General features: G+C 37.2%; 1 protein-coding gene across 3 annotated transcripts in view; it reads left to right on the top strand.

Annotated features, from left to right (window-relative positions):
- FYB1 (FYN binding protein 1) overlaps positions 1-25,519 on the top strand; it is a 158,137-nt gene that overhangs the window by 106,233 nt on the left and 26,385 nt on the right. For all 3 annotated transcript variants that reach the window (XM_004422761.3, XM_087443225.1, XM_014781599.2), the window contains exons 3-9: positions 4,381-4,537; positions 17,641-17,687; positions 19,858-19,877; positions 20,319-20,353; positions 21,329-21,449; positions 24,156-24,315; positions 24,895-25,036. In XM_004422761.3, coding sequence (XP_004422818.2) covers positions 4,381-4,537; positions 17,641-17,687; positions 19,858-19,877; positions 20,319-20,353; positions 21,329-21,449; positions 24,156-24,315; positions 24,895-25,036 — 682 coding nt within the window. The remainder of the gene's footprint in view (positions 1-4,380; positions 4,538-17,640; positions 17,688-19,857; positions 19,878-20,318; positions 20,354-21,328; positions 21,450-24,155; positions 24,316-24,894; positions 25,037-25,519) is intronic.

Here is a 25,519-nt window from a genome sequence, read left to right as displayed (position 1 = left end):
GCCCCAAAACAAGGAAGGTAAGAAATACAGAGCCATCCCTGATGGCCTAGTAGTTAAAGTTTGGCACTCTCACCGCCTCAGTGGCCCAGATTTGCCTTCTGGTCATGGAACCACACCGCTTGTCTGTCAGTTGCCGTGCTGTGGAGGCGGCTCACACAGAAGAACTAGAAGGACTTGCAACTAGAATATACAACTATGTACTGGGGCTTTGGGGAGAAAAAAAGAGGAAGATTGGCAACAGACGTTAGCTCAGAGCAAATCCTTCCCTGCAAAAAAAAGAAATACAAACTTCATATTCAGGGAGATCAGGCAACATGCATAATTCCAAAACATAATATATGAAATCCAAAAGTGAATGGAGGAATGACAGAGAGGATGAGGGTAAAAGCAAAGGAGGGAGTTACAGAGACAAGTAATTCTATTCACCATAAAGCCAACAGAACCTAGGGATGTTCTAGGTACAAGCAATGGTATGCTGGTAAATGTTGAACTAGTTCTCCAGGAAAAACTGTGCGTATGTGTGTTGTGCATATATACATACATGTAATAAATTTTATTGATATAAAGGATGTGTAGCACACAATATACAAATAATAATAAAATACACAATACTCTCTATTGAAAATTCCATATAGCCAATTGTTGATTTTTACATCTGTAGCCAACCTATGGCTGCAATTAATGAAGAAGTATATTTCCAACCTGTGTTGATATTTTCATGTATATTAACAAGGCAAATGTGAAACAACAAAGACGTAGGTCAGAACTTCACTCATTTGCCAATCATGTGAGTGACTACTTTGCTGAGTTGAATAATAGTTTTCAAACACTGGAAAAATATTTCCTCAGTGTTTTATGCTATTCACAATGTAATGACTACAGAAATGACACATTTTAAGTTTAATCTGCTTTATCAGCATTTCCTCCATCACTTTCTTCAATCTAATAATCAACAAAACAATAAATAAAACTCAAATTTGTGATTCTTGTTTATTTCCATGAGGTAAATACTCCCGTTGTGTCCAGATTCAATCTGCCATAGGAGGTCACTGAATGCAGAGTCAGGAAGAGAGGCCAATAGTACACCATCATATATCTTTCCACCATTCATAGCATTTCTCACCACAATCTTATATGTATTTTACTTATATTCAGTTAGTTATTTTCTATTTCCCCAAATCCATAAGAGCAGATACTTTTGTGTATTTCTTCTCTGTTTTGTTCCTAGTGCCTAGAACAGAGCCTGACACCTGGTAGGCATTCAATGAATATCTGTTGAACAAAAAATAAAATACTGAATTTACTATATGTTAAGTACTGTCCTAAGTGCCTTACATATGTTAAGTCTTAACTCCTCATCACAGCCCTGTGAGGTGGCACTGTTATTCTCTCCATTTTACAGATGAAACTAGAAAGTGACTTACCCAAGTCACATGGGGCCAGGATTTAAACCCAGGCGCTCTGGCTGCAGGGCTTGCGCTCTATCACAATGCATTCTCTCAATATATCAGAGCAATGATGCTGGGAAAGAGAAGGCCCTGGAGGACAGCCGTGTGGCAGACCTTAAAAGCAACCCAGTCAGATTAGAGCAAGTGGACAGAGACAATATATTGAAACTGATCAATTATCTGACAGATTTAATTTTGCAGAAACTGTTTAAAGACACTTTACAAACTATTGGAAATTGTAGGAAGAAAGAGTTCCAAAGAAACTCATTGCAAATGACAAAATGAGGCAATTATTAACTCCAGGAAAACAGTAAGTTGCATGAGAAAGGAAATGTAATCATAGTACATTACTGGACTCAGCAAGGAACAATATTTACCTAGTCATGGTAATGAAAACGATGTATATGCTTTTACCCGAAAAAAGTCAGGCTCTTGCTATGTTGGGAAGGGAAGGGAGAGAGCAAAAATTCACATCCACCAAATAGAAAGTCAATAATCTTTTTAAAATTCTTGAATCAAGCAGCAAGTGCAAAATGCAGAGGTAAATGCAAAAGAAACATCTAAAATATTGGAAGTGATTGCCTCCAGTGGGGAGAACACAAAACTAATGATTTTTGTTGTTGTTGTTGTTACATGTTATTTGTCACTGACTTGCTAATTCCTAAGTGTGTATTAGTTTGATAAAAATGAAATTAAAACAAGAAGGTAGAAGTTTTTCATATAATATTGTTTTCAATATTGTATGAAAGTTTTCAATAATATTGTCAAAGCTTCAAAAAAATAATAATATAATATATAATAATATAATAGTGTTGGCAAAGAAGCACAAACATGGGCACTCACATATACTAACTGATGAAGCTGTCAGTTGGTATTTCTCTGGAAGGTAATTTGATACTTTATCTCAAAAGCCTTAAAAAAATGTCATTTGATCCAGCATTTCTACTTAATGGAATTTATCCTAAGAAAAAACTTTAAAGATATGTACAAAGACTATGGCATTTTTTTATTGCAGCAAAAAAGAAATGAATTAATAAAAGCATCCAATCTTTCAGCCCTAGTTTTTTAAAATCATGGTAGAGCTACATAAAGAAAAATTGTTCAATTATGAAAAATTACATTGTAATTATATTAAATTGGAAAGATATTTATGAATATTGAGAAAAACAAAAAGCTGGTAACAAAATAGCAAAATGGTCCCATTTTACTCCCTTCCCGTAAAGGTATATATTTGCATTAAAATGTTTTAGAATACATGTAAATCCGTAGTTATTGCTGGGTGATGGGATTATGAGCAATTCATATTTATTTTGTTTTGCTTGTCCCCATATTATTACAATTTATATAATATATATGATTTACTTGTGAGATTGTTTACCAAGCTTCAATGTTTAGAAATCACACCTCAAACAAAACATATCTTCTCATTAAAGATTCAAGGAGCTCATCGAAAACAAGAATGTGTTACCTATGAGAGCAGACACAAAAACTAAACCTCTTCGGTCTAAAATAATGGGTCAGATGAAAAATAATCTGCATTTGTAAAATCACAGAGAATGTGGTACTAAAGTTGATGCAGGCTTGTTTACAAAAATCCAGAATATTAAAACTAATGTTCACAAAAGCTTAGAAAAGATAGAAATTCTTTTTTAATTTGTTTTGTATTTTTTACTATGAAATTCTTAACCCATATACTCTACACCCAGATTTAACAATTGTTAAGGTTTTCCTTAACAAGGTAAGGGAAATTGTTTTTACTAGCGGGAATTAAACTCAAAGAACTCATCTGTCTCAAGGAAAGAACATTTATTAACATCACTAATCATCAGGGAAATGCAAATCAAAACCACAATGAGATATCACCTCACACCTGTTAGGAGAGCTATTATCAAAAAGACAAGAGATAGCAAACACCAGGAAGTGGAGAAAAGAGAATCCTTGTACACTGTTGATGGAAATGTAAACTGGTGCAGCCACTATGGAAAACAGTATGGAGGTTCCTCCAGAAATTAAAAATTCAACTACTATGTGATCCAGCAATCCCACTTCTCGGTATATATCCAAAAGAAACAAAATCATTATCTCAAAGAGATATCTACACTCTCATGTTCATAGCAGCATTATTCACAATAGCCAAGGTATGGAAACAATCTGTGTCCATCAACAGGTAAATGGATAGAGAAGACGTGGTATATATATACAGTGGAATATTATTCAGCCTTAAAAAATAAGGAAATCCTGCCATTTGTAACAACTTGGATGAATCTGGAGGGCATGATGCTAAGTGAAATAAGCAAGATAGAGAAAGACAAATACAGCACTGCATGGTATCACTGATATGTGAAATCTTAAAAAAAAAAAGTCGAACTCATAGAAATAGACAGTAGAAAAGTGGTTGCCAGGGGCTAGGGGTGGGGTAAATAGGGAGATGTTGGTAAAAGGGTACAAACTTTCAGCTATAAGATGAATAAGCTCTGAGGATCTAATGTAAAATATAGTGGCTATAGTTGATTACACTGTATTGTATAATTGAAATTTGCTAAGAGAATAGTACTTAAATGTTTTCACCAAAAACAACAACAAAAAAGGTAAATATGTGAGGTGATGGATGTGTTAATTAACTTGGTAGGGGAGAATTCTTTCACAATATATAGGTATATCAAATCATCACATTATAAACTTTAAATATCTTAAAATATCTTACAATTTTATTTGTCAATTATACCTCAATAAAGCTGGGGAAAAAATAGAAATGGAACATTTAAAATGTCTTTTACCATAATACCTAGAATATTAGACTCTTTAAAGCATTAATTCAACTTAGGATGCATTTCTTACATTTAAGATCCTCATTTCTGCATACTTGGAATAGCCAGTTCTTGTATTTTAAAAATTTGTCTTAACTCATGGTACTGTTTGCTTTGCTTCTTAGGTACCAGCAAAAGCCAAACGTCTTACTCAACAACTTCCCTACCACCGCCTCCACCACCCCATCCAGCCAGCCAACCACCACTGCCAGCATCTCACCCATCACAACCACCAGTCCCAAGTCTACCTCCCAGAAACATTAAACCTCCCTTAGATCTAAAGTAAGCAAAAGACTGTCTTACCATTTCTTTGTCAATATCTTGTCATAGATTTTCAAACTATGCTTGGCTGAATGCTGAGGGTTCCATGGTAAACTTCTGGGCGACAAAGGTGAGCAGGGAGAAGGGATGGCTGGGCAGGCTGCTCTCAGACCCCCATACCCCTAAGCAACCCTGGTTTATCTGTTTTTACTGTGGTTTTCCTCTCAAGAGTTCATTGAAGAAAATTTCCACTGCTTTTTCAAAAGTTCTGAAGCATTCTTCAGGTCAGCATCACCACCATCTCTTCCACCATCACCACTACCACTACCATTATCATCACCACCACCAGTATTATCATCATCACCACCACTACCATCATCACCACCACCATTGTTATCACCACCACCACTACCATTATCATTACATCATCACCACCACCACCACCATTACATCATCACCACCACCACCACCACCACCATCATTACATCACCACCACCACCACTACCATCATCACCACCACCATTGTTATCACCACCACCACTACCATTATCATCACCACCACCACCACCACCATTACATCATCACCACCACCACCACCACCACCATCATTACATCACCACCACCACCACTACCATTATCATCATCACCACCACCACCACCATCATTACATCATCACCACCACCACCACCATTATCATCATCACCACCACTACCACCATTACATCATCACCACCACTACCACCATTATCATCATCACCACCACTACCACCATTACATCATCACCACCATTACCACCATTATCATCATCACCACCACCACCACCATTACATCATTACCACCATTACCACCATTATCATCATCACCACCACCGCCATTATTATCACCACTACCACCATATTTTACTGGCTGCCTATGATGTGCCAGGCACTTTACATATATAATCCCTAGAACCTTATCAAATGGGTAGTGTCATCATCATTTCACAGATGAGGAAATAGAACTTTACAGAGGCTAAGTAACTTCTGTAAGATCACACAAGAATGTAGAGGAGAAATTTGACCCAATGTCAGTCTGAGCCCAAGGTAAATGTGTGCTTTTAACCACTCTGCTAAATAACCTCCTTTAAGTAAAAAACTGCAGGTTTTCTCTTATCCATCAGATTTTTGTGTGTTAAAAACCTAAAAAACTTTTATTCAAGCCCACTCTCACTTACATCTTCTTAGATAGTACTTTTTAGAAAGGTCAAAACTCTAGGGGTTGCTGTATGGGCTCTTTATCCGTGATTTACCAGAATAGCTGGTTGAGGAAAAAGTGAGTGGAAGATTGGAATAGAATGGAATGTTGTTTTAAAAAGAAATATTCTGACAGTGGCAAGCACAGATCCTTGTGGCAAGTCAGGCTAGACCTTCTCTTCCCTATTCTAGAAAATGGCTTTACATGATTCTCCTGTACCACAAATAGTAATATCTCCAAGTATTTAGCTATAGTTTGTTTTTCCTCCACTTCAATCCCCTACCAGTTCGATGTTCTTTACATTTAAAGTACTTAAAATCTGTATTCCATGTAATAGAATCTGTCAATAACAATGATTGACAACTTTCCTTAAATGCTGATGATCACAATTTTGAGCAGAGTTGAAAGCACATTTGTCATGGGTAGCCTCCATTTTGTTTCACTTATTATACTTTTGGGGGGCTTAAAGGCAGTAACTAGAAGGTGTTAGAGGAGCTCCATGGCTATTATCTTGTATACGACCTGCATTGTGCATTTATGTTAACTGCACACCCTTCCAGGCATTTGGGTTTATGAATTCTAATTTAAAGACTCTAATACCCCATGATATCCAGCTACCAAATAAGGGTGTAAGCCATCTGCCTACTGACATATAAGTGCTAAATAAATATTAGTTTAATTAAAATAACTAATTAATGTGTTCTTATATACACCTAATTTCCGTGTAAATTATTTTGCTTTCACATGTACTAAATCCTGTTTCTTTTCCCTAATTTTTTTTCCTACTCTGATAAATTTAACCCACTAGATTTTGAACTTAGTACTTTTGAATTTTATCATGTGACCCTGTCCCAGCTACTGGCTTCAGTCAGGCTTCTAGATCTTGTGTAATTCTAGTGAGAAATTTTAATAAATACCTTATGCATAAATTCCTGAACATTTCTAAGACGTGAAGACTGGTAACGGTTTGATTGAAGAAATTGTGGAAAGAAGGAGTATTTGGCATCATTCCTGCTGTTTTGCGAGTCCCCAGGACCACCCATATGTTTGACAATTCACTAAAAGGACTCATAGGACTCAACGCATAGTAGTCCTCACGGCTAAGATTGGTCACAGTAACACTCCGTCTAAGCCTGGGTGCTGACACACTGAGAGTGCTCCTTTCTCCAGCTACAAAAATGCAACGCGTGTATAATGTTGCGTCCCAGGGAAGCCTGTTAGAGACAGATTTCTATTGAGAGCTGGTCACATAGGCACCTTCTGCCTAGTAACTACCAAAATACCAGACTTCTAGAAGGAAAGCAGATGTCCATCATAAGCTGCATTGTTTATACAGTCTAGGCACACTAAAGTACTCAGGCAACTTTTCCTATCAGTGTAGGGAATTTTTTAGAAACTGAGTTCCCAGATACAAACCAAAGGCCAATTTGGGTAGCAGATTCTTCTAAATATAGCAGCTTCAGCCCTGCTGTGTTAACTCTTTTCTGCAAACTTACTTCCTAGAATCCATTATGATAAGGCCAGAAATAAAAAGTTTAGAAAGAAGAAAAGATTTCAAAAACAGTCCTCTACTCTGTACTACTTCTTCATAAGGATGCTGGTCAATTTCCCAGTTTTGCAGGGAATTCTTGCAAAGTTGAAAAGGGACTGCCAACCAGCCAGACTCAAATTCTGACTTGTAATATTGTTTTCATCAGAAATTAGCAAAACCCACTAATTGTAATAAAATTTACCTCATCCCTATTTCCATCTTACTTTCTTTTTTCTTTTTTTTTTTTTTTTTGCTTTTTGCTGAGTAAGATTTGCCCTGAGCTAACATCTGTTGCTAATTTTCCTCTTTTGTATGTCAGCCACCATGGACATGATAGATGAGTGGTCTAGGTCCCCGCCCAGGAACTGAGCCTGGGCCACCGAAGGGGAGCACACTGAACTTAACCACAAGGCTACAGGGTTGGCCCTATTATCATCTTATTAAGGACTTCTAATTAGAAAGTCTGATTCATCCAAGAGTTACCAACTCCACAAAATACAATCTCTCAGAAGAAAGATGGAGAGAAACAAGAGTCTTAGATATTACGTTGCCTAGATAAACTATAATTCAGTCTCTGAAAGTTAATTGTCAGATGGAGAGAAAAGAGAGAATAAAAGCTAAGGGACATCAACAGGATAATTTTTCCTCCAAAAGTAAAAATGTGGTGTATAGAGAAAGAGTTTCAGACTCCCATCAGAGAGCTCAAGAAAATTCCAAAAAGAAGAAATATCTGGGTTAGAAACTTTCCCCCAAGTAGGGGAAGCTAGATAAGATACAAAGAGGAAATGAAAGCAAAATGGGGCTTGATATTCAGGCACAAAAATGTATTTTTCATGTGAGAGGAAATTTATGGGATGATCTTTAAGTAAAATTGTGAGATAATGGATGTTTCTGTCATTTTCCCCATTTCACCACCGTTCAAAACACACACGTGGGTGTTTCCCAGGTGTTTCCTCTGCCAGCCGACAAATGCCGTTCCTCCCCTCTCTAATCAAAGGCCACTCTCAGGTCAAGATCTAATAGGTATTTTTACGTTCACTCAACAATTATTTTTTGAGCCACTACTTTATGCTGTTGTAATAGGAGTTCAGGGAATATCACTGAACAAAATAAATATCCCTGCCCTCATAAAACAGGGGGCAAGAGATCAAAGGAATAAAAATAATAAACAGGTAAAGGATATAGTATGTTAGGAAATATTGAGTGTTATGGGAGAAAATAGAGCAGGGTTAGGTGGTATAATGTGAGGGTGGGGTTGGGGACAGCATATTGCAACTTTAAACAGAGAGGTGAGGGCAGCCCCCATTATAAGAAGTTATACTTGAGCAAAGACTCAAGGAAGTGAGGGAGTTAGGCATGCAGATATCTGGAGGAAGACTGTTCCAGGCAGAGGGAACAGACGGAACAAAGGCCTAGAATGTTCAAGGACTGGTAAGGACGTAACTGGGGCTGGAGTAGAATGAGCAAGAGAAGGAGCAGGAGGAAGAGACTCAGCTCCTATAGGGCACGTGGGTCAAGCTAGAGATTGTGGCTCTTATCCTAAGTGAAATGGGAGCCACTGACAGAGGTTGAGCAGAGCAGTGATGTTTTCTGACTTAGATTTTATGAAGATCACCTTAACAGCTGTCTGCTAAGAGACCACAGGCCAATGTTGCAGCAGGGAAACCAGTTAGCCAGATACTGCAGATATACAGGCAAGATATGGAGGTGGCTCAAACCAAGACGGCGGCAGTGGAGGTGGTGAGAGGTGTCCAGATTCTGAATATATTTTGAAGGTGGAAATAACAGAATTTGAATTTGGGATATGAACGAGAAAGGGGACGGAAGATGGCTCCAAGGAGTTTGGCCTGAGCCACTGTGAGGATGATGTTTCCATCAACTGAAATGGGAGAGTCTGAAGGTGAGCAAGTTTGGGGGTGGGGAAGATCAGGAGGGCATGGCTATGTTAAGCTCGAGGTGTCTCTTAAACACGATGTTGAGGAGGCAATTGGGTATAAGAAGAGAAGAGTTTGGGAGAGAGTTCTGGTTTAAAAATACAAATGTGAGAGTCATAGGCATAAATTCCACACTTAAAGTCTTGCGACTGTTAAGATCACCATTAAGGAAACGAGTATAACTAGAGAGGAGAAGAACGGACCCTGGGCACTCCAACTCCACGAGGCCTGGGGGAAGAAAAAATCAGCAAAGGAGAGTAAAAAGGAACAACCGATACTGTAGGGAAAAAAACCAGTGTGTGGTGTCCTGGACGCCAAGTAAAGATAGAATTCCCAAGGAGGAGGCCATGATCAACTATCAGCCGATGCTGAAGACAATTTGAATAAGTGAGGCCTGTGGACGTCAGTGAGGGTGAAATTTTGAGGAGTCGCGGGGATACAAGCCTGATTGAAATAGCTTTAAAAGAGTATGAGAGGCCGGCCTGGTGGTGTAGCGGTTAAGTTCACGTGCTCTGCTTCGGTGGCCCGAGGTTTGTGGGTTCCGATCCCGGCGCCGGACCTATGCACTGCTTAACAAGCCATGCTGTGGTGGCATCCCACGTATAAAGTAGAGGAAGACGGGCACAGATGTTAGCCCAGGACCAATCTTCCCCAGCAAAAAGGGGAGGATTCGCATCGGATGTTAACCAAAAAAGAGCATGAAAGAGGAATTGGAAAGAGCAAGTATAGACAACTGTTTAAAGGAGGAAAGGGAAGTAAAGAAATGGGGCAGGAACTAGCAGGAAAAATGGAATTGAGATTTTTGTTTTTTTTTAAGATGGAGGAAATAACAGTCTGTATGCTGGTGGAAATGGTAGAAAGATCCATTAAAGAGGGAAAAATGATAATGGTGGAGAGAGGGAGAATTCCTGGAACCAAGGACTAGAGCAACTGGGAACCAGTGCTCAGGTGAGGGACAGGCTTCCCAAAGGAATGAAGACTGATGAGGTTTCCAGTTCTCTCTAAGATGCAGAAGCTGCGTCGCTTAAGGCGAGAAAACAAGTCTCTAACTGAGTCCGAGGAAGGAATTTCAGGAGGGAGCAGTGGCCTTCGTCACCTGCCTACTTCCCAGAAGTCACTTGTAATTATATCTTCAGGTCAGGATTCCGTCAGAATGTAAAAGATTGGAGGAAGGTGAGAATTAGAAATAATAAACATCTTTAAAAATAAAGTAGTTGAGGCCAAAGTTATATTATATTTTAAATTGTATTGTTTCCCCACCTAGTGGTCAGAAAACAGCTAGCCACATTTTCTGCTGTTTTACTCAGACACCTGAGGAGGAACTGAAATGGATCAAAAGAGCATGTTTATCATTATTAGTGTTCAAATCAGCATCTTCAGTGTAACATATGTCTGGGTACTATTTTTAAAAATTAATTATAATTTTAACAGTATAACTAATTCTTCATATGAGAATATTTCAATGGTTAAATATTTCGGTATACAAAACCAATTACATGGTTATTCGTAGTAATGAGACAGGAAAAGTGAAGCAATAAAAAATAATAAGTAATGGTAAGTGACTAAGGTTGGAAAAGGAAAGGTTAAACAGCTCTTACCCTGAGATCATTTTTAGTCAGTACAAAATTTTTGGTTTTGGCTCTAAAATTAGAGGAAAATTAAGCATTTACCATTATAACCTTTTTATTAATTAGAAATGCTTAAAATTTTCTGGAATTTGAGACTTGCCATATCAGTTGTACCCTACTGAATAGTCTTCCCTAACTCAAATTGGAAAGCATTGGCTTAAACAAGTCATAGTTTTATAGTTCCCCATGCAGTCAATGTAGGAAGACATGTTCCAGAGAAAAGTTCACAGGATTTCATTCTAGTAAGTGCAGGTATAGGACAAAGTTTTCGTGTTGCTTAGATTTCCTCCATCTTCTTTTTAAAGAAACCTGATGGCCAGTGCCATGGCCTAGTGGTTAAGTTCAGCGCGCTCCGCTTTGGCGGCCCGAGTTCAGTTCCCAGGCACGGACCTACACCACTAGTCGGTCACCATGTTGTGGTGGCGACCCACATATAAAACAGAGGAAGACTGGCATGAATGTTAGCTCAGGGTGAATCATCCTCAGCAAAAAAAAAAAAAAAAAAAACTTTACAATTAAAAGCTACAGTCATAAATAAAGTCATGAATAGCAAATAAATTATAAAGATCAATAGCTTTATAGCTTTGAAAGTCAGGAAGTAGAGCTCTAATAGCTTTCTAAAAATGACAGCCATAATATTAAATTAGCTTCACTTTTCCTATTTCATTCTGCATGCCATAGCATAAAAACAAAGAACTATGGTGAAAGGCCTTCTTGAATAGACATCCTATAACAGCTGATAAGCTTCCTTTTCTTCTCTTTTACTCCCTCCCTCTGCTGAGTTTTCTGTCACTTGGACTGTGACTGGTTTCATTGTTTGTCTCTGTGAGCCTTTTCTCAAGGCCTGGAACACTTTTTTTTGAACAGTTGGTGACAGTTTGATCTGGGTTTATGCACGACATTCACGTATTTTTCTTCTTCATCTTTTTCCCTTTTATTCTTCATTATCATTCCTATTCTTATCCCTATTTCATATTTATTGACTATTTTAATGTTATACATATTATAAATTCAGACCTATCTAAAATAGCAGTAAGATTTGTATGCTGTAATGTTGGGTCCATGAATAAATGTGTGCATGCAAACATTGTCTACAAGTAATAAATGGTTTGCATAAACGTGCGGGGACATACGTACAAATATGCCATACAGACACCCTTCAATTTGCAAGTATTTGTTATTCATCCAAGTATTTTAGGAAGTAAACTGCAAGTCCAGTAATCTTTCTGACTTAACATTCTTTTTTAAAAATGATAATGAACAATTCACTTTAGTAACAAAAGTTAATTTAGCTTCTTAGTCTAACTGAGACATCATTAATGCATCATAAAAAATCAAAGTCCTATACATGACAGGAATTATTCTAATAGCTTTCTAAAAATGACATTCATAATAATAAATTAACTAGCAAAGTGACAACCTCTTTCCTCAAGGGGCTTATAGTCTCATAGTAGGAAGAGAGGCCTGCAAGCAATTACTCTATAATTATAGTAATGCAAAATAATCACTGTAATGGAGCAAGACATGACATATAGAAGGAGCAACTGAATGAGCTTAGGAGAGTCGAGGATAACTTCAGAGAGGAGGAGTGTTTAAGGAGAGGCTTAAAGATTAAGGAGGGTCACAAACAGGGGATGATGAGAAGGAAGATTATTCCAGAAAAGCAAAAGCATGGGCTTAACATGGAGGAACAAGAGACCAGCGAGTGTTCAGAGAGTAGGTGAGTTCAGTATTAATGTGTAAAAAGAAGATGATGTACGAGGAAGTGCGAAAAATAAAACTGTAAAAGAACAGGGCTGGGGGCTGGCCCAGCAGCATAGTGGTTAAGTTCGTGCACTCTGCTTCAGCGGCACAGGGTTTGCCAGTTCAGATCCTGGGCGCGGATTTACACACCTCTCATCAAGCCGTGCTGTGGCGGTGTCCCACATAGAGCAACTAGAAGGATGTACAACTATGACATACAACTATCTACTGGAGTTTTGGGGAGGAAAAAAAAGGAAAAAAGGAGGAAGATTGTCAATAGATGTTAGCTCAGGGCCAACCTTCCTCAAAAAAAAAAAGAAGAACAGGGCTGATCCTCAGAACCTGGTATACCATGAAAAGGGCTAGCGATTTTATTTTGTAGAATGTCAGTGTATTTTGATGTCTAAGGGATTTACATCTTGTGCTTTTAATTAATATTCAATTCATTAACGTTAGTAATGCAAAGGCCTAATTTATTTTAAGGCCTTAAATTTACATAACATAACTTGCTAGCCTATTTATACCTCTAGTAAGTTTTATTTAAGTAAGAATAATTATTTTCAGGGAGATCTTTGATTAATGATTGGACAACTCAGACTAAATTCTTTTAAATCAATAGTTATGTTTATAAATTTAGTTAGCTAAACTCCCTTGCACGTTTTACATTGCGTATATAAATTTATATACTGAATTTTATTTTTAAGCATTTCAAATACTTAACTGAGAAAATTTAATAACTCCACTAAGCAAAACCCTCCCAAGACTTAAATGACTCCTGTAATGTATCAAACCACATCCGGTTCTCTTTAATATTCCAATTGCATTTGCTTTATACTTTGCATTTTGCTTGTACTTTTTAAGAAGCATACTTATTTCAAAAAATTTTAAGCATATAAAAGGCAGGGGAGAATAGTATAATGATCCCCCATGTCCCCTTCACCAACTTCACCAATTATAAACTCATTACCAATCTTGTTTCATCTATACCCACACCCACACACCTCTTCTCATATTATTTTGAAACTAATACCAAATATCACATAAATTCATCTATAAATATTTCAGTAGGGATCCCTAAAAATGGAGTCTATGTATTAATATAAAATATAAAGTCAGTGTTCAAATTTCCAATTGTCTCTTAAACTGAATGTGTGGGTTTTCTTTTAAGTTTCTTTGAATAAGAATCCAAGCAAAGTCTACACATCTTCATTGGCTTATATGTTTTGTAATTCTCTTTCAAGCTGTAAGTCACCCTCTACCCCTTCTTTTTTTATTTATTGCAATGTATTTGTTGAGGAAATCAAATTGTTAGTGGGCACTGTAGTTGCCCACAGTCTAGATTTTGCTGGTTGCTTCCCTATAGCTTCAGTGTTCCTGCTCCTCTGTATTTCTTGTAAATTGGTAATTGGATGTAGAGATGGCTTGATAAAATTTAGTTCTTTTTTTTGGCAAAACCCTTTCTTAGGTGATGGTGTATTCTTTTATCGGGAGCCCATAATGTCTGGTTGACTCTCCTTTTTTGATGTGAACAGCTGTTGCCACTCCACACTTAAAGTCCACGCCTTTCAACTACAATAAAAAGTCTAAATCACAAATTTTAAATTGATTTGACACATCTGACTGAATATTTTCTGATGTAACAAATCTCTTAAAAATTACAAATAATCAAAATGTTTAACATATGTACATTGTCCCAATAATCATAAAACTTATTCCACAAATTTTTGTACCACGGGTTTGACTTACTCCATCATTTCTGTATTTAATTCTGAATCTTCCAAGACTAAGAAGACTCACTAAGGGAAACAAGTGTCTTGTCATGACCAAGCTAATGAGTTGATTAACTGGGCCTTTACACTTACCAAAAATAAAAGCTAAACATATGTAAGTTAAATTTTAAAATTTCAATTTTTTTTTAAAGTGAGTTTATTAGGTTAACAGTTGATGACCACATATGTTTACCATCTCAGGTGGAGACTGAGACACTTACATCCATGGCAATTCTTCCTGAGCCACAAGTGTATCCGCTGAGCCCTTTTTATGGTCTTAGTGATAGCAAAGCACTTCCAGCCCACATTCTTCAAATGGGATTTGTTTTGTAACCAGCATCTCCTGGGTTCAAGTATCACTCTTTTCTAATTCTTTAAGCGACTTGAGTATTGAACATGAGAAGGACATAATCATGCTTCTGTGTTAGAAAGATCATTTTGGCAGCAGTGTGAGAAGGGTGGGGAAGATGAAGAGCAATTCTGGTCACTGGACAACTGGCAAGATGGCTGCTTCCAGAGTCCACACCAGAGATGGTATAATCCTCTTCTCATGTCTATCAGGAAAGAGGAGAGAGGTGGAAAGGGAAAGTGAATAATAGGAGACATTCAATATGTACAACTGACAAAACTTGATTAATTTGATGTGGAACTGAAGAAGAATGAGAAATAAAAGATAACTTGAGGCTTGGATATGTGAATTGTGGTGCCATTCACCAAGATAAGAAATCTAGGAAAACAGGTTTAGTCTGGGATGGAAGAGGGAATCCTCAACTTCTGAGATGTTAATATAGAACCTGCAGTGGGCTGTCCAGGTAAATATGTATATATGTGTATATATATATATATATATGAGTCTGAAACTCAGAAGAGAGACCTGGGCTAGAGATTTCAATATGGATGTCACCAACATTACGATAATATGTGAAGCTATGGGGTATATGAGACTATTTGGGGATAGATGTAGAGCGAAAAAAATGAAGAAAGCCAAGATCAGAACACAAAGGAACATCATCACTTAAAGGGGAAGTCAGAGGAAAATAAACCCACAAAGGAAATTGTGGGATAGTTGGCCAAAGAAATAAGAAGTGAGCCAGGACAGATTTCTTATGGAAACTCAAGGAAGGCAAAACAGCCAATACAGTACTGTTAATGGCCAGAAAGCAATCAAGTAAGATGCAGGCTGAGAGGTAACCAGTGGATTTGGTAATTAAGTCTTTTAAGAGTAGCTTCAGGGGCCAGCCTGGTGGTGCAAGCTGTTGGGTGCGCATGCTCCGCTGCGGCAGCCCGGGGTTCGCAGGTTTGGATCCTGGGCACGCACTGACGCACTGCTTGTAGAGCCATGCTGTGGTGGCGTCCCATATAAAATAGAGGAAGATGGGCATGGATGTTAGCTCAGGGCCAATCTTTCTCAGCAAAAAGAGGAGGATTGGCATCAGATGTTAGCTCAGTGCTGATCTTCCTCACAAAAAAAAAAAAAAAAAGAGTAGCTTCAGTGAAGGATTGGCAATAGAAGCCAGGCTGTAGTCAAGGAAGAAATGAGTGGGAGAAGATGAGGTAAAGTCAGTGAGTGTAGACAGGGAAAAGGAGGATTTTGGCTGGGAAAAGGAGGATTATCTTGTGGTAATGTGGAGGTTTAGAAAGGTAAAGAAAAGTATTTGTTCTTTATGAACAAGAGTAACTCGGGCTGAGGGAGAAAACAAAGAGTGAGATATTTAGGGATGGGAGTGAAAGAAAAGGAATAATAATAATAATAATAAATAATATTATGATGGAAGAAATGGGACGAAAGGGGTAGAATCATTGATAATTCAGATAGGATTCAGAACACAGGTGAAAAGAACTTTGATAGGAAGAAGATAAGGATGGGTATAAATGTGGATAAGTTTGTGGATTAAAAGAATGTATTTTCTTAAGAGAGTTCATACCCAGTAACTGCTATTATATCAGTGAAGTAAGAAACAAGATCATCTGATTATAGGGGAGAAGAGAGGAATAGGAGATTTGAGGAAAGTAGTGAAGGTTTTGAATAGCCATTGAGAAAGGTAATACAAGAAAGGGTTTACTATAAAAAATTGTAATGAGATTATAGAAGAGTGTTAAGGGTACAGTTGAAATTGAATGCCAGTTATTTGCTTATTTATTATTATTTATTTATTATTTATTATAATATCTAGAATCAGTAAAATGGCAATTTTCTCCAGCTATGCTCATCAACCTGAGGATAGAAATAGAAAATATAGATGGTTCTATAAATCATTAGGGATTCGTGGGGCCCAGGTATTGATAACTGTTAAGAGCAGTTGGACTGAAGCAGTTTGGAATGAAGCATCTTGGAATCCAAGCAACAGTGATGGAAGTAAAGCCAGGTGGAGAACATCTGGAAAAGGAGAAGCAGTCAAGGATTGGAACTAATTCTTTTTGGCATCTGTACCATAAAACCAATGAAATGCCTTCAGAATCCCAGAATTGAATTATTGACATACTGCTGCCTTTTTTTTTTTTTGAGGAAGATTGGCCCTGAGCTAACATCTGTTGCCAGTCTTACCCTTTTTTATTTTCTTTTTTCTCCCCAAAGCCCCAATATGTAGTTGTACATCCTAGTTATAGGTCCTTCTAGTTCTTCTATGTGGGACGCCGCCTCAGCATGGCTTGATGAGGGGTGAGCAGGTCCACACCCAGGATCTGAACTGGCGAACCCTGGGCCGCTGAAGCAGAATGTGTGAACTTAACTGCTGCACCGCTGGCCTGACATATTGCTGTTTAAGCAGAAAACATATTACTGCCCTGAAGCAATGGATTAATTGTATGTGTCCACTATGAATGGACAATGCTGTACTCAAGATCCCCAATTCTTCATTTTTTGCAGCAGTAACAGCATAAATCTAAGGCAAAAGTCTATTCTAATGACCTGAAATTTTAAATCAGAGCAGATAGTAAACAGAAAAGAGGACCGGCCCAGTGGTACAAGCGGTTAAGTGCGTGCGCTCTGCTGCGGTGACCTGGGGTTCGCCAGTTCGGATCCCGGGGCGCACCGACGCACTGCTTGGCAAGCCATGCTGTGGCGGTGTCCCATATAAAGTGGAGGAAGATGGGCATGGATGTTAGCCCAGGGCCAGTCTTCCTCAGCCAAAAAAAAGAGGAGGATTGGCTGATGTTAGCACAGGGCTGAGCTCCTCACACACACAAAAAAAATAACTCAAACAATGGTCCTTGTATTCTTTTTTCTTTTTCATTGTAAGGTGAGTATCTACTTATCCATTTACATTTTTCTTCTTTCTTGTTTTTAGAAGCTCTGTAAATGAAGAAAATCAAGATGGCATCATGCACTCTGATGGTAAGGGGCAAAAAGATGTTTTATGTATTTATTTGTTACCTCAGATACAGAAGTTTGAGTTAATCATCCTCATAGGGTCATTAATGGGTCATTAATGGGTCATTATCATCATTGGTCCATGCAAGACCCCTCTCTTGTTTTGCTTATTTGTTTATTCACGTTTATCTCCATGACCCATTCCCTTTCCTCTCTTCCACTTACCAGAGACAAATATTCTCAGGTATTTAATGTGTCTGTGTCTGTTTGTACATATTCTCTGCATACTATTGTATGTGTGTATATATTTCAATTTACCTAGATAGTATGTTATAGCTCACTCTGGTCTTTTTTTTTACACTCAGCATAATATGTTTGGGGGCCCATCCATGTTACTATTTGTATATTTAATTTGTTGCTGTTAAGTATGCATTCACATTTTACCTCCAAGTCACTGGTACCACAAATAATAATTCAATGCACCTTCTTCTCCGTATCCCCATGTGGACCTCTGAGGAAATTTCCCTAAGATATATATCCAGCAGTGGAGTGGCTGCTCATAAGTTATAGAATATTTGATTTGAATGAGTAGAGTGCTCTCCAGAAGAGCTGTGTCTGTGTGTGCTCCCATCAGCAGGGCAGGAAGATTCCAAGATGCCTACCTTTCATCAGTGCATAGTGTTATTCAGCTTTCCAACTGTTTCCAGTCTTATATGTATAAAATATCTCATTTCATGTTCATATTTCTGCTTACTATCGAGTTCGAGTACTTCATTTGTTTATTAGCCTCTGTGGTTTCCTCTTCTGTAAGTTGCCACTTCATATCCTTTGACCATTTTTTTCTTGGGGTTGGTATCCTTTGCTGGTTGACTTGCAGAGGTTCCTTTGTATTCCAGATATTAATCCCATGTCAGTTGCAGACATTGCAAATATCTTCTCTCATGCTGTCCATGGTTGATTAACTTAGCCCGTGCTATTCCTCACTGAACAGAAATAAATTTTGATATAATCAAATTAATTAATTGTTACTATGTAATTTATACTTTTTAAGTTTTATTTAAGTCCTACCCCTAGGAAATAAAAATCTTGTCTTCTATGAACTTTTCTCCTTGTACTTAGGTCTTTGATCTCTTTGCAGTCCACCTTTGTGGAGTTAGTAGAAATCCAGATTTGTTTCCTTACATATGGAACCAGTTTTCCCACTACCATACTCTGAAATCCACCCTTTTCTCATTAATTTATAATACCACCTTTATACTATATCAACTCTTTAGGTGTGTATGTGTCTATGCGTATATACGTGTGTGTTCATGTGCACATTACTTGCGTGTATATATGTGTGCATGTAAATTTATGTGTCTGTCTCTGACCTCTCTGTTCTATTCCTTTGGTCTATTTGTTCCTATACCAACACCACATTATTTTTATTATTTTTGTTTTAGATTCTCTTAATATCTAGTAATATCTAGTAATTAGTTGATATTACTAAACACTTGAGCATTAAAATTAGATTTTAAAAATTCTAATAAATTTGATTTATTTGATAGATAAAAGCAAATCCTTGGGAACAAATAAGTCAAAAACTACAAACTAGTTGTGATTTTTTGGATAATACCTTTGTTGCACACAAGCCCACAAAACCAAATGTACCTGTTATTCATTTATTTATTTTTTTGGTGAGGAATATTGGCCCTGAGCTAACATCTATCACCAATCTTCTTCTTTTTGCTTGAGGAAGATTGTCCCTGAGCTAACATCTGTGCCAGTCTTCCTCTATTTTTTTATGTGGGAAGCCGCCACAGCACGGCTTGATGATCAGTGGGTAGGTCCAGGCCCACAAACCCTGGGCCACTGAAGCAGAGCATGTGAACTTAACCACTATGCCACCAGGCTGGCCTCCGTCAAACATACTTGCTTTTCATAAAGAAAATAAAGAGTATCTTCATAATTTTGGGGTTTTTGCATTATTTTGTGAAAGCCAATGAAATGATTTTGTAATTAAATTACAAGTATCAAAAAAGCCATAGTAAGGATCTAAACCACATATTCTATTTTGTACTTCTATATCTTTGATAAAGTATAAGTTCAGTTACATTATGAACTGTTTTAATATTATATTACATCTAATATTCCTGTATTAAAGTACTTCTTAATTACAGTATATTAAATTTTATTCTTTTTTTAAACTTTTTAGGTACTGGAAATCTAGATGAGGTCAGTTTTTTTTCCTTCTCATATTTATGTTTCTGTAACTAGAATATTTTACAATTATTGTGATTTATTTTTTATTGGTACAAACCAACAAATGAAAATTCTTGTAAGTAATATGATATTTTTCCATTTATAATCTTATTTCATCAAAAATGCTTGAGACATAAAACACCAATCATTACACTGACTCATAGTAATAGTATAGCACTAAACATAAACTTAAGTCTGGCTAAACATCTGAATTATATAGCAGGATATAAAATGAAATCTTTCTAAGCTTACTTTCTCAGTATATCTCTAAAGAGGAAAAAAATATTTTAAACAAGTCAAATTTACATACGCTTAAATTTTTGCTTGTTTTACTAAGTATTTGATCAATGTAATATATGTATGTTCCCTTTTTGAATAATTAAAGTTAATCATTATTAATGTTTTTCTTGACAGGAAGAAGACAGTGAAGGAGAAACATATGAAGACATGTATGAGTTACATTTCTTACCATGACATTTTCCTTCTAAGTTGAATATAATGATTTGCATGAGGGAGAGTAGATGAATTTCGACACTACGGGGAAAAGCTTTCTTGCTCAAATGATTGGCATATAATGATAACCTTTATTTCAATACAAAGGACTAACGATTCTTTACTTGTCTAAGGATTTTACAGAGGACTCTGTTAAAAGGCTGTCGTATGAGAGGCCAGAGGCTTGCAGCCTACTCGATAGACCACAGACAGGGAATCATGGAACCAGGAATCTGCGTTTCTTGTTCTCAGTGTGTCCTTGGGCCAATGAATTCACTTATATGTGACAACTTCCTCACCTAGGCCGTGCTTCACCTCACAAGGGTGCTATGAGAAATACTTTAGCACAGCACCAGATGCTGTGCTACTAGTAGGCTGAGGCCTGCTAAAGTGGAAAGATATTAAACATAGCTCCAAAATGGGTTTCTGGGTGGCCCAGGACTAAGAAATTTCTTGGAAAATGAGTGAAAGTAGAAATGAATATGTTATTTTATCTTTTATTGATTCAAATATCTTAATTTTCTCTATCCAGTTCTTATTCAACCAATTCTGACTAAAGTTTCGGCACTAAGGTTTGCACATATGCACGTGTGTGCTCACGTCTCCCTGTGAGTGCATGGCGTGAAAGAGAGAGAGATTAACTTTATTCATGTGGACAGGCAGCAAGAACAGGGCCTCTGTCAACAGTGTCTTCCGCTTGCTGGCACAAGCTGTAAGGGGAAGCAGAGCCTTTGGAAGGCATCCTCAGTGGTGCACCTCCTACTGGTTAAGAACAATATCACACGCCTAGGAATTTTGACAACCCGTGGCTTTTCACCTTCATCCACACTTCAGATACTGTCTTCTCTCGTGGGTAAAACCTCTCTGGATAGTAAGCCCTAACCCATCAATGCCTGCAGATATTGAAACAACCTAACAATTTTTATCTACAGAGAAGCATCCAAAGAAAGAGAGAAGAGAAGGGAAAAGGAGGAAAAGAAGAGATTAGAGCTGGAGAAAAAGGAACAGAAAGAGAGAGAAAAGAAAGAACAAGAAATAAAGAAGAAATTTAAAGTAAGAGCCTGCTTACTGATGGGTAAAAAATAGTAACCTCTTTTAATAACTTGCACACAAAAGGGGCACCATTCTTGAAACCCTGCATGGTTGGATAATTACTTAATTGTTGTTTTCTAAAGAGTAACCACCTTCATAACAGTAATTTTTTTGTTCAATACTCTCCTTTATCCCTGCACTAAAAATGTAATACGATAAAATCCAAATAAAATATGGTGGCTTATAATTAGTGGGCACCCAGGGAATTTTATGTTGATTCAGTGAACGAATACTGGGTTACTCATACCCCTCTTGGCTCTTCTCGTTACACATTTCATATTAACCTGTACTACGAGCTGAGGACCACACACATAGCTATCCCTGCAGCATGTATTATAACGAGGCAAGGGACACAGGTGTCTCCGGATGAACCAGATCTGTCTCAAAATAAAGTTTCTATGAGCTACTCTAACTGCCAGGGTCCAGACCTGACTTACATTGTTGCCGTTATTTTAAGCCTGTGTGCATTATTGACTTCTGATACCTTCTGTTTGTCATCCCTCCTCATCTAGCTGGATTTCTGACCTCTGTCTTCTCTAATCTCTGATTTCTAATGGTCCAACTTCTATCACTACCCCCACTAACACTACACCTGCAAGCTATATTCTCTTGGCTACACCATCGTTGATGATGTGACCCATCTGGTATGGGTCTAGTATGTCAGCTGTATTTAGAGTGATTATCTGAGTTACAAAACTATTCTTAACTTTAAAAAGGATTCATATCGACTTTCCTTTAAATATTTAATTCCTCTGGAACATTTAATATATGGCTTGAATTATAAAAATTTGGTTTATATATAACTTCCCAGTATATTTATTATATTAAAACAAAGGTTCAACAGTATGGTGCAGGGAAAATGTAAAGCTTAGAGTCAAATGGACAGATGTGGATTCAAATTCTAGCCGTACATGCGGGTTATGTGATTGTGGGCACGTTACTAAACTTCTCTGAACTTCAGATTCTTATTCTTTAAAGTGAGAATAAATGATAACTCTCCTGAAAGTTTGCTGTGGAATTAAATAAAATAGTGCACATAAGGCACTGTATCTATTATAGGTTCTCATTAAATTTTGAAAAAGTTTACTATATATAAGTAAAATTAAGATTACAATGTGAATAGTGAAGCATTTTACTCATACAGAATGTGTGGCTACCAACATTTATAGTTTTCAAGTGGAAAGTATAAAAAATTAATTCCTTAAATGAAAATCTTCATAACACACGTTTTATGAAGAGATTGTTTATAGTTTTGGGGAATTATGTGAAGTGTTTCCTTGTGTTTCTTTTGGAGAAATCAATTTGGCGTTGTTTCACTCATTCATTCAAATTGTATTTTTTAGTAAGAAAAAAATAGAGTATGGAAACCATACCACTAAATACGAACTCAAAAGTTTGGCAAGACTAGGACTTCACAAGCTATATTCCTTCCACAAAATGTTAATAGATGTTAAAATTAAATAAATAAATGTGGAAACTGTTACATAGCACCATATTTCATTAATTCTAAGACATAAAATATCTCATAGTTTAAAATTCTGAAATTAGGATGCATCTTAACATTATTGGCATAATTTAAATTAAGCTGTTTTCTTTTCTTAGTGGTACATAATTAATGAAATGTCTCACAATTCATAGCATCATAAGTGCAGTAAAATGAGACAGAGCTTCTTCAAAAATCACAATGCATATTTGCATATCAAAAGACCCAAGAAATTCTGTTGAAAAGACACCAATTTAGGATTAGGAAATGAGGAGTTTAGAATTCTTGATCTAAACTAGTTATTCTCCTGCCATCAAGAAACCACTGCACTATTCAGGATATTAATTTTTAACACCTTGCATAACATTTGTGTCCTATTTTTTTATTCACAAAGCTACTTCTAAAATGTCATCTTATTTATAGCAGGTAATATCTACTCTAAATTTATAGATACACATAGCACAACATTAAAAAAAAAAAAGTGGAGGGGCCAGCCCAGTGGCCTAGTGGTTGGGTTCACACACTCCGCTTCGGCAACCCGAGTTCGTGAAATGGGATCCCAGGCGCAGACCTACGCACCACTCATCAAGCCATGCTGTGGTGGCGTACCACACACAAAATAGAGGAAGATGGGCACAGATGTTAGCTCAGGGCCAATCTTCCTCAGCAAAAAAAAAGGAAAGAAGATGCTTTTCCAACAAGTACAACCCACCACCACCTACCCTTCCCTTTGCTGTTTTAGGCCTGTGGAGAATCATCAGAATAACTACACAATGCAAAGAGGGAAAAAGCCTCTGTCTGCCAAGCAGACCACCAGCATATTCCATAAAAACACATAGTACCCAGCGTGGATTGTCGTACGTAAATGGTATTTGGTTCTTAGTGGCTTCCTTTGCGATCCTTTCACAGAGTTCCTAAGGTCAACAGATCACTGCCACTCTCCCGGACCCCAAGCACATGCTTACCTGTCCTTTGCTGGTTCTGCCTGACCTCTGTGATTTTTCCCCTCCTGTAAAAACATTCACCAGGAATGACACTCCCCCTCAATTTCTAGTTCAAACCTGTAAATGTTGGAAATAGGCAGGTTGGCAAGTTGTGGATGTATTGTCTTTCAAAACTGCATCCCTTAAAGAGTTTCTAAATAGTAAGGAATCCTGTTGTGATTCTTTTTTTCCTCTTTGCAGCTAACAGGCCCTATTCAAGTCATCCACCAAGCAAAAGCTTGCTGTGATGTCAAAGGAGGAAAGAACGAGCTGAGCTTCAAGCAAGGAGAGCAAATTGAAATAATCCGCATCACAGACAACCCTGAAGGAAAATGGCTGGGCAGGACAGCAAGGGGGTCATGTGAGTGCAAATTTCCGATGACTTCAAGGTGTTGTCTTTTTGAGCCAATATTAAATGTGCAAATTCTTCCAGAACTACTCATAAGCATTAAGTTAGGAGTGTTTTACAGGGTGGACAAAGAGAGGAAGATTTAAAATAACAGGCACAGTCCCATCTTCACCTCATCTGTGTTATCTTTTTAATGAGCAACAATGTAAATATTTATATTATTCCAGGGGGGAGCAAAGGGCATTCAGTTCTTCACTGATGTTAAAAGGAAAAAATGATAGAGGAAGATTGGCACAGATGTTAGCTCAGGGCCAATCTTCCTCACTAAAAAAAAAAAAAAAGGAAAAAATGATTCATGTGAATCGCTTTGGAATCTTTGAAATAGACTCTAGGCTTACCCCAAACCACAACAGCATAAGACTTTGACAAAGTACAGTAAAACGTGTCTACATGGAAAGTCTATAAATCAGAATTGCAAGCAAAGAAATGAAGAGAGATTTTAAAGAGCAAATGTGCAATTGATATTTTATTCACAACTTTAAAATATTTAAACTACAGTTACCTGAACAGAGATCATTTCTCTTTTGGTAGACGGCTATATTAAGACAACTGCTGTAGAGATTGACTATGATTCCTTGAAACGGAAAAAGAACTCTCTGGGTGCTCTTTCAAGACCCATGGAAGATGACCAAGAAGTATACGATGATGTTGCAGAGCAGGATAATGTTAGCAGGTATGTGCAAATACAAACTGTAAAGCAGATCAGACTGTCTCCTTGTCAGAGATTCTGTATTTTAAGATCCTAGAATTTTGCCTTCTATATTTCCTACGGCTGTCTATCAGTAAACTAAATTACCAATATGAGCGAAAGATCATTTGAAACTCCATAGTCTTTTATTGTACTCTTTGGTTATACGTATCAATACTACTTGAAATATAATGGGCCATTTGCCAGATCTTGCCAAATGTGTTGTCATTCCAAAATGCTGTTTTATAATACTCATTCTGATTTGATCTTAGGATTATGCCTCAAGTAAATATGATTTTGTAAAACATGAAGCATGAAATATAGGATTTGGCTCTAAAAAATATAAATTTTTTTTGCCTTGAAATCTCTAAGCCTAAATAAATTTGTTGTTCTTATTTGAAAATATAACAGAGAAAAAGAATGCTTTTTACTACAACTCTACTTTGTTCTTTAAAAGTAAAAAAGTAA

The sequence above is a fragment of the Ceratotherium simum genome, chromosome 18 (assembly GCF_057802395.1).
Source record: "Ceratotherium simum simum isolate JZ-2026a chromosome 18, ASM5780239v1, whole genome shotgun sequence".
NCBI classification, from domain to species: domain Eukaryota; kingdom Metazoa; phylum Chordata; class Mammalia; order Perissodactyla; family Rhinocerotidae; genus Ceratotherium; species Ceratotherium simum.
Note: the sequence above shows the minus strand (reverse complement) of the source record. Positions and strands in the feature narration are given on the sequence as shown.